Here is an 18355-nt window from a genome sequence, read left to right on the forward strand (position 1 = left end):
AAAACAAATACCATATAATGAGTTGGCTTAAACAACAGGAATTTATTGGCTCACGGTTTTGAGGTTAGAAGTCCAAAATCCAGGCATCAGCAAGGTAAGGCTTTCTCCCTGAAGACTGTGGCCTTCTGGGGCTGGTTTCTAGTGATCCTTGGTCTCTGGCTTTTCTGCCACATGGCAATGCACATGGCAGCACTTCTCCTTTCTCTTCTAGGTTCCACTGACTTTCAGCTTCTTGCTTCTCCTGTGGCTTCTCTCTCTGTGGCCTTCTCTATAAGGCCTCCAGTAAAAGGATCAAGACCCATCCTGATTCATTCAGGAATAATTCCATGACAACATCCCCAAAGCCTTAAGCCATTTTAGAACAATGCTTATGTACTCCAGAAACATGCTTTTTGGGGTACATAACTCCAACTCACCACAATATTTAATTGTGCTTTGACTTTTCACTTATTTATATGTCTTGAAAGTCCTTCTCTGTCAGAATATATACAGACCTCATTCTTCATTAGGGCTGCATAGTAATTCAAAATATGGATGTACCATTATTTATTTAACCATTTTCCTCTTGTTGGACATTTAGAATATTCCACATTTTTGCTATTGCAATGCTACAATGATCATCTTATAGCACATACATCTTTTTCACAGAGCAAATTCCTGGAAGCTAAGTCAAAGGTTATGGCATCTAGATTATCAAACTTCCTTGCAAAAGGCAACTTTCACTTCCACCCGAAGAGTTTGACAGTGCTCATTTCTCCAACCCTTGAGAATCCTGAATGTTATCAATCTTTCAAATTTTTGCCAAGCTGATGGGCAAAAAATAAGTTTTTGTTTTTACTTTGTATTTACCTGTTTACTAGTGACATTTAACTATTTTCAAAAGTTTATTGACTATACTTTTTCTTTAGTGAACTTCCTATTCCTATCCTTTATTGATTTTTTTCTATTGGGTTGGCTTTTTCTTATTGGTTTGTAAGTACAGTAAGTCTAAAAGAGAAAAAGCAGTATGATGTAAGAGCCAAGATAAAACCCTATCTAAACACAACATTCACTTACTCAACAAATATTTACTGAGCAACTACTACATTAGGCACTGAGGTGGCCATCCCCCGAAAAATCATTCAATAGGGCAGTAATATCATGGTTGAAAGCAACTCAAAACCATGAAGAGAAACCAAACATTTTGACTTCCAAGAGAGCCAATGATCTAGCAACAGCCATACTTACAGTTTCAAAAGGAAAGTAAACCTACTATAACTTACCTAAAATCTTATCAAAATAATTAAGAAAAGAATCTGCATCAAATGTGATTGGAGCCTCTGAAGGAACACTGCAAATTTAAAGGAAAAAGACAATTAATTTATCCTGAACACAATTCTTTGGTAACTTTTTCTAAAGTGGTGCCATTCTTCAGAAAATTACCAGATATACAGTCTCAAAAGAGGCACAGTAAGGGAAATTGTAGTTTAAATTTTAAATATCCTTATGTAATGACTGCTTTATTCTTTCATTTACTACATTTGCAGAGCAACAGAAATGAGTGTGCAGCTTCCAGTCTGTTGTGGGGCAGCAGATCAGAATCTAAACTTGTTGAGAACTAGATATTAGGAGTCCATAAGGCTGTGAGTAGAAGTCTAAGTCATAAAGTACACGGTTTCCCTGCAGGACTCTGAGATGGTGACTTTTAGGTCTGTTGAGTGGTCTTTCTGGCTTACATTTAAGGAGCGCGAAAGATGAGGCTACCAGAATCTGACTCCAAACAAGTAAGTTATCACTGGTAGGCACCAAAAGAGGGAAACAATGTAATACAACTCCTTTATTCAAAAAGAAGAGTGCAAATGGCAATGTTGGATTACTATTTATATAATTATACTTCAATACAAATTACATACTGGGGAAGTTCTGCTCCCTTATGGGTTGAAACTTTGGATATGAAAGCTTTCATGCTCTCTGAGACTTGAGTTAAGTTGTAATTCAGCTCCTCCTCCTTGGGAATGGGCTCTGATTCTTTTTTGCCAGCAGCTTCCTGCAGTAGTTGATCCAGCTGATCTGGTGAGAGATCTAACCAGTGGTCATCTAAAAAAAGGAGATATTGCCATAGTACAGTCACATGAAAGGTACCCTTGAGGAAGGATGCTGTGAGACTGGAATGTTTTAATTCTTTCTAATCCTTCCACTCCATCGTAATTCATCACTTACCATCCTCTGGGGGAAGAGTAGCTTCTTGTTTCTTAAGCTCTTCCACATCAAATGGTATTGTCTGTAATAAGGTTAAGATTTCTTCACCTGGGCTCATAGCAAGAAAGCTATAAAATATAAGACATAGGTATTTCTTTATACAAGAGCTTAGAGCAGTAAAACAAAAACAATTATTTTAAAGCTAGAAGAGATTATCTAGCCTAATGTTTTTAAACACTTTTTACAGATTGTAAACCCCTTTTTTTTCCAAATAAAAATTTTCCAGGACCTCTAAAATTATAGAAAAGCTCAGAGTAAAACTGCTTTGATTGAAGTGGAGATTGGAGACTTTAGACCTATCCATTTTGCTTTCTCCTCTGGCTCTTTTGCAGTTCCTAGGGCTCCATGAACACTGTTATGAAGCCACTGATTTAGAATGACCCTTTCAATATATAAATGAGGAAAAGATGACCCTGGAGGAAAGTGTGGACTAAAAATTAATATAGCATGTATTAAACGCCAGACTAGGACTTTAAATACATTTCCTTGTTTAGTCCTCTGTTATGGGGTAGGTAATAATCCTGTTTAACAGATGAGAAAACTACAGCTTAAAGTTCTATAACTTTTGTAAGATCATTCAGTTGGACAGAGCACAGGCTTGAAATGAAGTATCCTGGTACTATCTTGTACTCCTCCTACAGTACGCCAATGAGGAAACATGCAGAGATTTATTTATATAATGAGTAAGTTATTCTATGATGGTGATGTGACTTGTTAGATAAATTGATGGAATCCCACCTGACTATTTAGAATGGAGTGACTCGAATTTGCATAATAGACCTGCATTCATTTAATTTAATACACATTTGATTTAGCATTCCTTGCTAAATCATGTGGGTAATAGGATATTGACCCTATTCTGTGTTTTATAAAGAAATGAGATACATAAATAATCACAATAAAAGGCAAAATATAAAGTCCCACAGGAGTATCAGATAGTAAGAGGATCATAGGAGGGGGTAGTAGTTGAGTTAGGCCTTAATGGAGAAGATTTTGACAGGTAAGCTGGGGTAGAGAAACTTCAGGTAGGGGTAAAGATGAGCACTGGTATCAAGGCAGGGAAATGAAGAACATGTTCAGGGAGTAAATAGTGTCTAGTTTGGCCAAAGTAAGGAAGACAAGGCTGAAAAGGTAGACTACAGAGGGAGAACACAGTGAGCCTGAAACGGCTAAGAAGTTTGAATTCAATTCAGTACATGGTAGGGTGATGGCTGGTGGTTTCTCTGTTACTTTTAATTTACCTTTTAATAAATTTAAATAATGCAGACAAGTCCAAAAAATAACATAATAAATTTCCATTTCTCTACTATCCAAAAGTATAATAGTGTTGTATTTACTTCTAGTCTAAACATATGAGTTACATTTATACATTTAATGTAAAAATTAGTAATATGGGCATGTACTTCTTTTAGAAATTTGGAAGTAAATTGGAGAGCATCATCCTTTGATCACCACCACCACCACCAGTCCCAATCCCTTTCTCTCCAACCCAGAGGTAAAGGCACTTGAGAGTATCCTCCTGGGCCACTGTACATATGTTATTTCTGTGTTGTACCAACCTATCTAGAAGAGCAGCCTCCACCACTTCCTCCTCATAGGCTGCTTTTTCTTTATAGTCCTTATCACCATCTGTGCTAGTTTAGGTATATTATGTCCCCCAAAATGCCATGTTCTTTAATGCAATCTGGTGGGGGCTGACTTATTAGTATTGATTAGGTTGGAATCTTTGGATTAGGCTGCCTCCATGGAGATATGACCCACCCAACTGTGGGTAATACCTGTGATTAGATTATCTCCATGGAGGTGTGGCCAGGTGGCTGTTCTTCTGTGAAGGTACCCTAATGTTGATGCCTTAGTTTGGACACTTTTAGGCCTTAAAGACTGTAAGTTTGTAAACAAATAAACCCCCTTTATAAAAGCCAATCCATTTCTGTTTTTTTTTTTTTTTCACAATAGCAGCATTAGCAAACTGGAACATCATCCAGTATTACCTAAAGGTTTACTGCTTTTCTCCTCCACTAGCACATAAGCTCTATTAAGGGCAGGGATACTTTTGGTTCATGTTTGGTATTCCCAATGCCTAGAATAGGGCTTGGTAGATAAAAGGCACTTAATAAATATTTGCCAAATAAATGAATATATACATTATCTTCAAGTAATATATAATATTTTGCATATTTTTACATTTTACATTTACAGCATACATACTATACATATTTACAACTTGCTTTTCTCAATCAACATTGTTTTTGAACTCTATTAGTTAGAAAAGAGGTTCTCAACTGGGGGGCAATTTTGCCATTCAGGGACTATTTGGCAATGTCTGGAGACATTTTCAATTATCATGACTAGGTGGGGGGATGCAACTGGCATTTACTGGGTAGAAGTCAGGGAAGCTGCTAAACATCCTACAATGCACAGGACAGCCCCCATCCTCCAACAAAAAATGTCAATAGCACCAAGGGTGAGAAACCCTGATATGTGTGTATATTTGGTTCATCTCTGATTAATCACTGGATAGCAGTCCATCAGATGAACTTTTTATTTACCCACTATTGATTGACACTTAGGTTGTTTCTAATTTTTCACTATTATAATCACTAATAATTTTTAAGAGAGGGGAGGGACATGATCAGAGATATACTTCAAGCAAATTATTTTGGTTCTATTGGTTGAATTGGAAGAGGAGAGTCATTAGATGACAGGAGATGACTTTAGGTATTATGATAGTTCAGGAAATAGAGTGAATGGCAGTAAGAAAGAAGGTTGCAAAAACACAAGATAATAATCAACAGGATGTGGGGACTGGGTCCAGGGGAGCCAGGGGTCTAGGTGATGAGGAGAAAAAGACACTGGGAAAAACTCTATGATACTAATTCACCTATTAAAAACAAACAAACAAACAAACAGACATTGGGAATTCACAAAGAACAGGTCTGGAAAGAGAGGTGAATTTGGTTTTGAACTGTTCAGAAATTTTCCTGGCGCAGGTAATGAGAGTCCCTCCTGCAACACTAATTAATAGGTTGGACATTTAAGCTATTATGATACATCCATATAAAATTATGTTTATAAAAACTTTATACCATGGGAAATGTACAATCATAACGAGCAGAAATAGCAGGATACAAAATTTATAGACAGCATATAAATTTTAAAAACTCAACTGAATATGGGGGAAAAAAACCCTGGAAGACAGTAAACCAAAATGGTAACAGTGGTTGACTCCCTGGTAAAATTTTTTTCCTCCTTACATCTTTCTGTATTTGCTATAATGAATGAACATGTTACTTTTATAACAACAAACTTTATTATTTAAAAAGAACTACTCAACCACCAATCTATTTTATTTAGTGGGAGGAGCCCTAATTCTTCTACATACAGAATCTCTCCACTGTCTTAATTCTCTCTAACCCAAGACCATAAATTAATGCTTCTCAACAGGTGAGTGGCCCCACAGGGACATGTCAGGATCATCTGGGTGCACTCTTCTAACTCTGAGGGCCACTTCCAGTATTTTCCTCTCTCCCTTTCCCAAATTTTCTTAAAGGATCCCCTAAGAGGACATCCTTTTTTCCACCAATTACTGCCACAAAACTGATGTGAGTGAGACAAAGGCACCCCTAGACACTTATGAAAGGACTGCTGTAAAGTCATTTACAAGCTCACAGACAACTGTGAGGTTAGAGGTCTCAGCACCAACTTTATTTCACACACTTTTCAAAGAATATTCTATTACACAAATACAAGGTGTCTGAGATGTTGGCAAAACATTCAGGTGATCATGTGAGTGGTAGGACTAAGGTTCAAAACTACATCAGGGGAAGGCACTGGCTGGTAACCTGGCCTGTCACAGAAGCGTGGGACGGCCCGTGGAAGTTTTTGACCTCTTGGAGCCTGAGTGCCTCAACTACCCAATGGCCATGGCAAAGACTACACTGCCTGTTGTACAGAACGTTGTGCTCTGGAATCAAACCTGCAATATCTCTGAAGTATGCCTGAGGAAATGTCTATATGACCTCTAGAACCCAGAAACTAACAGGCAGCAAAGGAAAAGTCCCTCAAATGATAGGCAGCCAGGAAACTGAGACTCTGGTCCTAAAACTCCAAGAAATTTAATTCTGTGCACAACCTGAATGAGCAGACAGTAAGGCCAACACTGTCATTTTTGTCACTGGATCCCCACCCGTTAGCATACTGTCTAGAACATGAAAGATACTAAACACATCCTCCTAAATAAGAATCAAGAAATTCCATGAATCAAGCATTCACTATTCTGAAGTAAAGAACACTCCTAGATTAAGAATGATTGCATGGGGAGAACCTAAGATGGCGGCTAGAAGAGACAGGACAAAAAAACACCTCTGTGAAAAATACTAGATAAAAGCCAGAAAGTGACCTAGAACACCAGTTCCAGCGATGTACCAGCTGAACAAGATCTGCTAAATTCACAGGGACCGTGCACTTGGTGATAACAGGAGTCTGCGTTCTGAAACAAGTGAGTAAGCCGCTCAATATCCGGCAGCCATGCTGCAGTGTGGGAAAACAGAGGGTTGGCATTTGGAGGCGGACTAGTTCTCTTTTAAAAAGTCCCAAACTGGCTGCAGATACGGCAGTGAGAACTGCACAGTGAAGCGTGGCAGGAATGGGCTGTGTGAAGGCCTCGATATCTGGAGTGGAAGATAGCCTTTTGCACACCCGCTGCTAATTGTCTCGGAGCAAGGAAGGCGGAGGTTAGCCCAAAGGGGAAAAAACCACGCCCCTTGCAGCCATCTTCCCGGTGGGCTGGGAATGCTCCTGCCTGGCGCTGGAAACCCAGTGTGACAGGAAGTGTTTCCAGCAACACACGTACATGCCACAATATTGGGCATGGACAATAGCCTTTTGTGCACCCGCAGCTAATTGTCCTGGAGCTGGGAAGGCAGAGCTGTGCAAAAAGGAGGAATGAATACGCCCCATAGAGCCATCCTTACAGCAGGCTGGGAATGCACCTACATGGCCAGCAGCCCAGAACTTCCCTTGAGGGATGGTGTGCACTTGTGATGTGGCACAACCTTCCCTCAGCAGAGGTCCTAGAAGGGCATGGTTCGGAAGAGGGACCCACTCGGAAATCCCAGGGACCATACGCCAATACCAAAGACTTGTGGGTCAGCGGCAGAGAAAATCTGTGGTGAGACTGAAATGAAGGTTTAGCCTCTTGCAACAGCCTTAAATCTCCAGGGACACATGGGAGGTTTGATTGTTAAAGCTCCTCCCATCCCTTCCTAACTGCTCAGACACACGCCCCACATCCAGGGCAGACAGCACCAGCAACACACCCAAACTTGGTGCACCAATTGGACCCCACAAGAATCAGACCCCCATACATGACAAAGACAAAGTTGGGGAGAACGAACTTGAGGGGAATAGGTGACTCATGGACGCCATCCGCTGTTTAGAGCAAGTGTATGCCACTAAGCTGTAGATCTGACAAATCAGAGATTCGTCTTTGAATAATTCTACATATCCTAAAAGAACCCTATCAAGTAAAGCAAATGCCAGGAGTCCAAAACAACAGAAAATTTTAAAGCATATGATAAAACCAGACGATATGGATAACCCATAACCAAACACCCAAATCAGAAGATCAGAGGAGACACAGTACTTGGAGCAATTAATCAAAGAACTAAAGACAAACAACGAGAACATGGCACAGGATATAAAGGACATCAACAAGAGCATGGCACAGGACATAAAGGACATGAAAAAGACCCTAGAAGAGTGTAAAGAAGAAACTGCAAGAGTAAATAAAAAAATAGTTGATCTCAGGGAAATAAAAGAAACTGTTGACCAAATTAAAAAGACTCTAGATACTCATAGTACAACACCAGTGGAAGCTGAACAATGAATCAGTGACCTCGAGGACCACAGAATGGAAAATGAAAGAACAAAAGAAAGAATGGGGAAATATTGAAAACATTGAAATGGACCTCATGGATATGATAGATAAAATAAAACGTCCAAATAAAAGACTCATTGATGTCCCGGAAGAGGAAGAGAAGAGTAAAGGTCTAGGACAAGTATTCAAAGAAATTGTTGGGGAAAACTTCCCAAACCTTCTGCACAATATAAATACACAAAGCATAAATGCCCAGCGAACTCCAAATAGAATAAATCCAAATAAACCCACTCCAAGACATATTCTGATCGGACTCTCAAATACTAAAGAGGAGGAGCAAGTTCTGAAAGCAGCAAGAGAAAAGCAATTCACCACATATAAAGGAAACAACATAAGACTAAGTAGTGACTACTCAGCGGCCACCATGGAGGTGAGAAGGCAGTGGCAGGACATATTTAAAATTCTGAGAGAGAAAAACTGCCAAACAAGAATACTTTATCCAGCAAAGCTCTCCTTCAAATTTGAGGGAGAGCTTAAATTCTTCACAGACAAACAAATGCTGAGGGATTTTGCAAATAAAAGTCCTGCCCTACTTCAGATACTAAAGGGAGCCCTACTGACAGAGAAACAAAGAAAGGAGAGAGCGATATGTAGAAAGGTTCAGTACTAAAGAGATTCAATATTTGTTCATTAAAGGACAGTAAGAGAAGAGAAGAGGGAAAAAATATATCTGACAAACATAAACCAAAGGATAAGATGGCTGATTCAAGAAACGCCTTCACAGTAATAACATTAAATGTAAATGGATTAAACTCCCCAATTAAAATATACAGATTGGCAGAATGGATCAAAAAATATGAACCATCAATATGTTGCATACAAGAGACTCATCTTGGACACAGGGACACAAAAAAATTGAAAGGATGGAAAAAATATTTCATGCAAGCTATAGCCAACAGAAAGCAGGAGTAGCAATATTAATCTCAGATAAAATAAACTTTAAATGCAAGCATGTTATTAGAGACAAAGAAGGCCACTACATACTAATAAAAGGGGCAATTCAACAAGAAGAAATGACAACCATAAATGTTTATGCACCCAATCATGGTGCCACAAAATACATGAGACAAACACTGGCAAACTAAAGGATGCAATGGTGGTTTCCACAATAATTGTGGGAGACTTCAACACATCACTGTCTCCTATAGACAGATCAACCAGACAGAAGACCAGTAAGGAAACTGAAAACCTAAATAATCTGATAAATGAATTTGATTTAACAGACATATAGAACATCACATCCCAAATCACCAGGATACACATTCTTCTCTAGTGATCACAGAACTTTCTCCAGAATAGACCATATGCTGGGACATGAAACAAGCCTCAATAAATTTAAAAAAATTGAAATTATTCAAAGCACATTCTCTGACCACAATGGAATACAATTAGAAGTCAGTAACCATCAGAGACTTAGAAAATTCACAAACACCTGGAGGTTAAACAACACACTCCTAAAATAAATGGTTTATAATGTAGAATGTAGGGGAACTAGCAATAGAGAGCAATTAATGAAGGGGTAATGATAACCTAGTAAGAACAGATAAGCTATCGTGGGTAAATTTAATGTTCTGGGAATGCCCAGGAATGACTATGGCTTGTTAATTTCTGATGGGTATGTTAGGAACAAGTTCACAGAAATGTTGCTATATTAGGTTATTTTCTTGGAGTAGAGTAGGAACATGTTGGAAGTAAAGTAGTTATTTTAGGTTAGTTGTCTTTTTCTACTCCCTTGTTATGGTTTGTTTGAAATGTTTTTTTATTGTGTATCTTTTTGAAACAAAATTTTTTTTGATACAGTTATTTAAAAAAAAGTTAATTAAGAGTTAATGACAGTCAATGCAATATATGATACTGGAGTGGATCTAAGAATGGAGCAGAAAAGCTCAAAGGGAGCATAAGGAAAAACTGGAATATAGAATTTAAGCTTTATATCCATATTAATTTTCTTGAATTAACTGCAGTTAAGTTAATGACATAAGTGAATATCCTTGTTCATAGGAAATGTACATGGAAGTGCTATGAGTTCAAGGAGCATGATATATGCAACCTACTCTAAAATGTTCAGAAGATGATAAATGGGTAGATAGATAATTGATAGAAAGATAATAGATATAGCTGAAAGAAAGAGGGAGGGAGGGAGAGAGGAAGGAAGGATAAAAGGAACGAAGGAAGGAACGAAGGAAGGAAGGAAGGAGAAAGAAAGGTACTGCAAAGGTAGTAAAATGTAAAATTGGTAGATACGGATATCTGGGGGTTGGGGGGTGTTGGAGTTCTCTGTATGGGATTTGTACTGTATCTGCAACTGTCCTATATGTTTGACATTATTTCAAGAAAAAAAAAAAAAAAAAAAGATTGCATGACTTCTGGGAAGATGGCGGAATAGGAAAGGCAGAGCAAACTTCTCTATGAAAAGAACTGAAGAAGGGGCAGAGGGTGCCCAGGATAGTGGTTCCAGGGTGTGACCGGCTGGAGTGGGAACTCTACAACACATACTGTGAACTTGGATGGAGAGGCGAGAGACTGCGCCTGAAAGGACTGTATGAGAATGTCTACTGGGACCGCTGCTGGGGACTGGTGGCTGGTGCTGGTCGCCAAGCACAGGAGGGAGCAGCTTTCCACGCCCTGTGAACTCATTTCAACAGTTGGCTGGGGAGATAACCCTTCACAACCTCACAGCTGGGAGCTCCCATAAGGGAACTTGGGATTCACCAGACTTGTAGTAACTGCATTTACTCATCTCCACAGAAGCACATGGTGTGCACAGGTGAGAGGCAGGGAGAGAGGCAAGGGCGATGCACGGAAGCTCCAAGGAACGCTTCCTCAACCCCAGAGGCTCACAGTTGCACAATAGACAGGATCAGGATGCATTTGAGCTAGGCAGTGAGATGCGCAGCCCCACAGCTCAACAGTGGTCCACTTGGAGACCCAGGAATTATCAGACTCACTGAGCCCTGAAGCGGACTCCATGCTGAGCTGCACAGGGCCCACCACTACCCCCAGGGCTAGTGCACATGGAGAACTGGTGCACTGATTGGATTTCCACTTGGTTTGGACCCTGCACAGTGCATAGGTGAAACTGGGGGAAAGCTGGCTTCAGAGTAACAGGTAACTCAAGAGTGCCCTCTGCTGGGAGGTCAGTGAAAATACACTCCAGCAAGCTGTAGCTCTGCCAAATTATATATAAATGCTCACATAATCCTGCATATTGCAAAATAAACTTATCAAGATAAGCAAATGCCTTGAAGCCAACAGAAAATCACCAAGCATATGGAGATCCAAGTAGCTATGGAACAAGCCAAATGACCAAATTAAAAAGCCAGAGGACATTCAGAATCTGGAGTAATTAATCAAAGAAGTATATCCAAAACTCCAGAACAACTTCAATGGGTTGGCTAAAGATATAAAAGACACCAAGAAGACTCTGGAAGAGCATAAAGAAGAATTTGAAAGAGTAAATTTAAAAATATCAGATCTTATGGAAATAAAGGGTATAGTAGAACAAATTGAAAATATACTACAGACACACAACAGCAGATGTGACAAGACAGAAGAAAGAATAAGTAAATTAGAGGACAGATCAATTGAATGTGAACGTACAAAAGAACTAATGGTGAGAAAAAATTAAAAAAATCTGAAGTAGATCTCAGGGAAATGAAGGACAACATGAAGTGTGCAAATATAAAAATCACTGGTGTCCCAGAAGGAGAAGAGTAAAGGGTTAGGAAGAGTATTTGAGGACACAGTTGGGGAAAACTTCCCAACCCTTATAAAAGATATAAATATGCAAATAAAAGAAGCCCAACGAACTCCAAATAGACTAAATCTATACAGACTCACTCAGAAACTTATACTAATCAGATTGTCAAATGCTGAAGAGAAGCAAGTCCCAAAAGCAGCAAGAGAAACCACAGAAGACTAAGTACTGACTACTCAGCAGTACTGACTAATACCATGGAGGCTAGAATGCAGTGGTATGACATATTTAAGATTCTAAAAGAGAAAAATTGCCAGCCAATAATTTTTTATCCAGCAAAGCTATCTTTCAAAATGAGGGAGAATTTAAAACTTTCACAGATAGACAAATGCTGAGAATTGTTAACAAGAGACCTACCCTGCAAGAAATACTAAAGGGAGCTCTACCAGCTGAGAAAAAAAGGAGAGACAGGTCTGGAGAAAGGCACAGAACTGAAGAATATTAGTAAGGGAACTTAAAGGAAAAAAAGAGAGAGTGGGAGAAAAATAGACCTGACAATTAAAAATCAAAGGTAAGGTGGCTGGTTCAAGAACTGCCTTCACAGTAATAACTTTGAATTGAATGGAGTAAACTTTCCAATTAAAAGATACAGATTGGTAGAAAGGATTGAAACATATGACTCATTGATATACTGTTTACAAGAGACTCATCTTAGACCCTATGACACAGAGACTGAAAGTGAAAGGATGGAAAAATATATTCCACGCAAGCTGCAACCAAAAGAAAGCAGGGGTAGCTATACTAGTATCAGATGAAATAGACTTTAAATGCAAAGTGTCATAAGAGACAAAGAAGGATATTATATATTAATAAAAGGGACAATTCACTAAGAAGAACTATCATAAATGCTTATGCAACCAATCAAGGAACTCCAAAGTACATGAGACAAACACTGGCTAAAGTGAAGGGAGCAATAGACATTTCTACATTAATAGTGGGAGACATCAATACACTACCCTCTTCTATAGGTAGAACAACCATTGAGAGGACCAATAAGGAAATTGAGAAGCTAAACAATGTGATAAATGAATTAGACTTAACAGACATATATAGATTGTTATATCCCAAAGTACCAAGATATACATTCTTCTCTAGGGCCCATGGAACATTCTACAGGATAGATCACATGCTGGGTCATCAAACAAGTCTTAATAAATTTAAAAATATTGAAATTTTTCAAAGCAGGTTCTCTGACCATAATGGAATGCAACTAGAAATCAATAACCATCAAAGGACCAGATCTTTCACAAATATATGGCGGTTAAACAACACACTCCTAAAACAACGAGAAATTGCAAGAGGAATAGGTAAATAGCTAGAGATGAATAAAAACAAGAACACAACATATCAAAACCCATGGGATGCAGTGAAGGTGGTGCTGAGAGGGAAATTTATAGCTCTAAATGCATACATCAAAAAGGAAGAAAGAGCTAAAACCAAAGACCTAACTGAACAACTGAAAAGGCTAGAGAATGATCAGCAAACTAACCTAAAGCAAGTATAAGAAAAGAAATAACAAAGATCAAAGCAAAAATAAATGATATGGAGAACAACAACAACAAAATAGCAGAATCAATAAAACCAAAAGTTGGTTCTTTGAGAAGATCAACAAGATTGACAAGCCCTATCTAGACTGACAAAGTCAAAATGAGAGAAGACCCAAATAAATAAAATCAGAAATGAGCCAAGTCATCACTGTGGATCCAGAAAAAATTTTAAAAATCCTAAGACGATACTATGAACAAGTGTACGCCAACAAACTAGACAACCTAGAAGAAATGGACAATTTCCTGGAAACACATGAATAACTAGACTGACCCAAGAAGAAAAAGACCTCAACAAACCAATCACAAGCAAAGAGATCCAGTCAGTCATCAAAAAGTTACCTACGAATAAAAGCCCAGGGCCAGATGGCTTTACAGGGGAATTTTACCACACTTTCCAAAAACAATTGACACCATGTCTGCTCAAACTCTTTCAAATACTTGAAGAAAAAGGAAAACTACCTAACTCATTTTATGAAGCTAATATCACTCTCATACCAAAACCAGATAAAGATACAACAAGAAAGGAAAACTACAGGCCAATCTCCCTGATGAATATAGATGCAAAAATTCTCAACAAAATACTTGCTAATCGAATCTAAAGGCACATTAAAAGAATTATACACAATGACCAAGTGGGGTTCATTCCTGGCATGCACGGGTGGTTCAACATAAGAAAATCAATCAATGTAATACAACACGTTAACAAATCAAAAGGGAAAAATCAAATGATAATCTCGAAAGATGCTCAAAGTATTTGACAAAATTCAGCATCCCTTTTCGATAAAAACACTTCAAAAGGTAGGAATTTAAAGAAACTTCCTCAATGTGATAAAGGGCATATATGAAAAACCACAGTCAGCATACTACTCAACAGTGAGAGGCTGAAAGCCTTCCCCCTAAGATCGGAACAAGAGAGAATGCCCACTGTCACCATTACTATTGAACACTGTGTCAGAAGTTCTAGCCAGAGCAAGACAACAAAATAAAAGGTATTCAAATTGGAAAGGAAGAAGTAAAACTATCATTATTTGCAGATGATATGATCTTATATTTGGAAAATTCTGAGAAATCAATAAAAGCTATGTAAAATAAGAAACAAAATTCAGCAGAGTGGTGGAATACAAGATTAATGTGTGTAAGTCATTAATGTTCTTATACACTAGTAATGACCCAACTGAAGAGGCAATCAAGAAAAAAATTCAATTCACAATAGCAACTAAAAAAATCAAGTACCTAGGAATAAACTTAACCAAAGATACAAAAGACCTCTATACAGAAAATTACAAAATGTTACCAAAAGAAATCAAAGAGGACCTAATTAGTGGAAAGATATTCCGTGTTCATAGATAGGAAGACTAAACATTGTTAAGATTATCAATTCTACCCAAATTGATCACAGATTCAACCCAATTCCAATCAAAATTCCATCAACCTACTTTGGAGCCTTGGGAAATCTATTTGTCAAATTTATTTGAAAGGGAAAGGGGCCTCAAATTGCCAAAAACATTGTAAAGAAGAAGAACAAAGTGGGAGGACTTATATTTCCTGACTTTAAAGCCTACTGTAAAGCCACAGTGGTCAAAACAGCATGATATTGGCACAAAGACAGACACATTGATCAACTGAATCAAATCGCGAGTTCGGAATGCTGGAGTGGATGCGGAGAAACTGTAACTCTTATTCAAATGTATAACGGTATAGCCAGTGTGGAAGATAGTTTGGCAGTTCCTCAGAAAACCAGATGTTGAGTTACCCTAAGATCCAGCAATTCCACTTCTCAGTATACAGCCAGAAAATGAAAGTAGTGACAGGAACAGATATTTGCAGACGGATGTTCATAGCAGCATTGTTCACAATTGCCAAGAGATGGAAACAAACCAAATGTCCTTCAACACAAACATTAGGGATAAGTAATTAAGGGCTGATAAGAGCTTTGGGGTGTTCTGGGTCATGAGAATTGTTTAAAATGGAGAGTGATGATGATTGTACAACTAAGTGAAGATAATGTGAGATACTGATTGATTATTGTGTACAGAACATACACTATGTGAAATTAGGAACCCCCTACTTACTAAGTCAAGCCTTTGATCTTGAGGCTTGTCTTGTGAAATTTATGGCTGTAAACGGGAGGCTAAGGCCACCGATAATTATGTCCAGGAGTCACCTCCAGAGAACCTCTTTTGTTGCTCAGATGTGGCCTTTCTCTCTCTAAAGAACAACTCTACAAATAAATTCATCACCCTCCCCCTGACATAGGACAGGACCTCCCCAGGTGAGTGAGTCTCCCTGGCAACATGGGACACAGATCCCAGGAATGAGCATGATCCTGTTATCAAGGGGTTGAGAATGCCTTTTTGACCAAAAAGGGGAAAAGAAAGACAACAAAAAAAGGTTCCAGTGGCTAAGAGATATCAAGTAGAGTCAAGAGGCTGTCCTGGAGGTTACTCCTATGCAAGCTTCAGCTACATATGCCAAATGTTAACAGTATAACAATTCCAAATCAACAGCAGTCCTGGAAACCCTAAGAATACCTGGATCTCTATCTGAGACTCTATAAAAGTTTCATGCACTACGTTTATTTTTCAGAAACTTAAATCCTCCAGAGTGTTCCTAAACCAGATAATCCCAAAACCCAGAGGCAAAAGCCTCTTCAAGAACATCAGTCATATGTGTTCCCCTTTCCCATAATGTCAACACCCCTTTTCAACATGAACAAGTTAGGGTGGTCACTGCCTAGATATCCTTGAAGATTGGGAATGCGATTAAACTAGAGGAAGGGGTAGCAACAGACAAGAAAGAATTTAACAAAGGGTTACAAATACTGAATTTTTATATAATGTTTTTTTCTTAGTTGCTAGGGTATTAGAATAACTAGAAGGAAAACATTCTTTGAAGTTTGTTCTATAGCCACCTTTCTGTAAATACATTATATTTCATAATAAGGAAACAACTAAAACTACAGTACCATAACCCATAACATTCTTTGAAATTTCCTATGTAACTACTTGTTAAATTGTACTTTGAAAGTTATCACCATTCTCAGTATATCTTATATTTCACAATAAGGAAATAACTGAAATTGTGGAAGCATAATACATAACATTCTTTGACATTTGCTCTACAGGTATTTGTTAAATTGTACATTGAGAGTTATCACCTTTCTGTAAATATGTTATATTTCACAATAAGGAAATAACTGTAACTGTGGAAATGTAACCCATAACATTCTTTGAAATTTGCTTACGACTTGTTAAACCCCACTTTGAAAGTTATCACTTTTATGTATATATGTCATATTCCACAATAAAAAAATGAAAAAAAAAAAAAAACAAAAAAACACAATTAGTTTGACTAAAAAGAAAAGAAAACAAACAACAAAACAAAACGCCACACACACACACAACTGAGGACCTTTTTAATCATAACTTACAAAATTCTTTCATTCATGTTATTTAATTGCTATAAGTACCTACCATTTAATTTTGAAAGCATAAATTGAGTTTTTTCCCAAACCCAAATTCTGATCTTTGATTCCTCAGCCCATTAAAGACTGCTACTTTGGAGGGGTGGGGGATGGAGGAGTGGGGGGCATGGGAAGTTAATTCTTAACTGGTACAGACTTTCTGTTTAGGGTGATGGAAAAGTTTTGGTAATGGATGGTGGTGATAGCACATTGTGAACGTCATTAAAGCCACTGAACTGGAAAGTGGCTTGAAAGTGGTTAAAATGTGAGATTTTATGTTGCATATGTGTCACCATTAAAATCTTAAAAGCAAACAAAGAAAACTGGTCCTTTTGCTCGAGCTCTATTTCCCATGAACTACACAGACTGGAAGTGCCCTCAGGGGACAAGTTAGATAAAAGTGGACATCACCCAAAACGGTTTTCTACTTTCAAGAGTCATATTCCCTCCAATTTCTGCCTGCTTTTGTTGCTCTCCAGTGTCTGTGAATAGCTGTTTTGCTGTTTTTAAAAAATATTTTGTCCAGCGTTTATCACTGTAATTGGCAGGGGGTTAATCTAATCTAAATTACTCCACCATTACCAGAAATGAAACTCAACTCGACTGAATTTCAAAGCGGTGCCATTTCCTTCCAACCATGTAAACATTTCTTTCTTCCCCCAGAAAACAGATGGCAATTAGAATGAGATTTGATTTACAGGCTGAATACCTGCTTCTTTCTGTGATTAAGCCACATCTAAAATAGCTAACTACAGCCCAGAACTCCTGTAGGAATTAAGCACATGATTCAATACCAGACTGCCTGGCTTCAACTCCTATGTCTGCTACTTATTAGCTTTATGACCTTGAACAAATTACTTAATCTCTCTTGGCCTCAGCTTCCTCAGTTGTAAAATGGGAATAATAGTAATTATTCCTCAGGGCCGTAAAGGAAGATTAAATGAGTGTAAGTGGTTGATACTTCGTTAGTACTCTATAAAGGTTAATCATTATAATAATAGCAACAACAATTATTATTATTACTATTATAACTGCCAGCACCAATGATCTTCTGGAGCAATACATCAACTCCCCAGCACCTACCCCCTCAGTAGTCATTGTGCAGTTTCTTGCTGTGATCTTTTTTTTTTTTTTTTTTTTTTGATGGCAAAGTGATTTTTTATTGTCTATTCATTTCTTTCCTACAACAGATAATTAATCTTTTTTTTTATGTCCATGCTATTTTTTTTAATTGAAAAATAAAATTCACCATTACACAGAACACTGTCATCACCCCTTAGCACTCATTCCGCATTTGCCCATGCTGTTTTTTTTGTTTTGTTTTGTTTTATTTTTTCATTTTTATTGAGATTATTCAGATACCATACAATTATCCAAAGATCCAAAGTGTACAATCCCTTGCCCCTGGGTAC

The 18355-nt window shown here is 38.0% G+C and overlaps 1 protein-coding gene across 9 annotated transcripts in view; it reads right to left on the reverse strand.

The window, feature by feature from the left end:
• Positions 1–18355, reverse strand: part of ECD (ecdysoneless cell cycle regulator) — a 73128-nt gene that overhangs the window by 40784 nt on the left and 13989 nt on the right. For all 9 annotated transcript variants that reach the window (XM_037803943.1, XM_037803942.1, XM_037803935.1 and 6 more), the window contains exons 10-12: positions 2200–2306; positions 1893–2076; positions 1263–1330 (exon numbers count right to left, since the gene is read on the reverse strand). In XM_037803943.1, coding sequence (XP_037659871.1) covers positions 1263–1330; positions 1893–2076; positions 2200–2306 — 359 coding nt within the window. The remainder of the gene's footprint in view (positions 1–1262; positions 1331–1892; positions 2077–2199; positions 2307–18355) is intronic.

This window comes from Choloepus didactylus, chromosome 15, assembly GCF_015220235.1.
Source record: "Choloepus didactylus isolate mChoDid1 chromosome 15, mChoDid1.pri, whole genome shotgun sequence".
In the NCBI taxonomy this organism is placed as follows: Eukaryota; Metazoa; Chordata; class Mammalia; order Pilosa; family Megalonychidae; genus Choloepus; species Choloepus didactylus.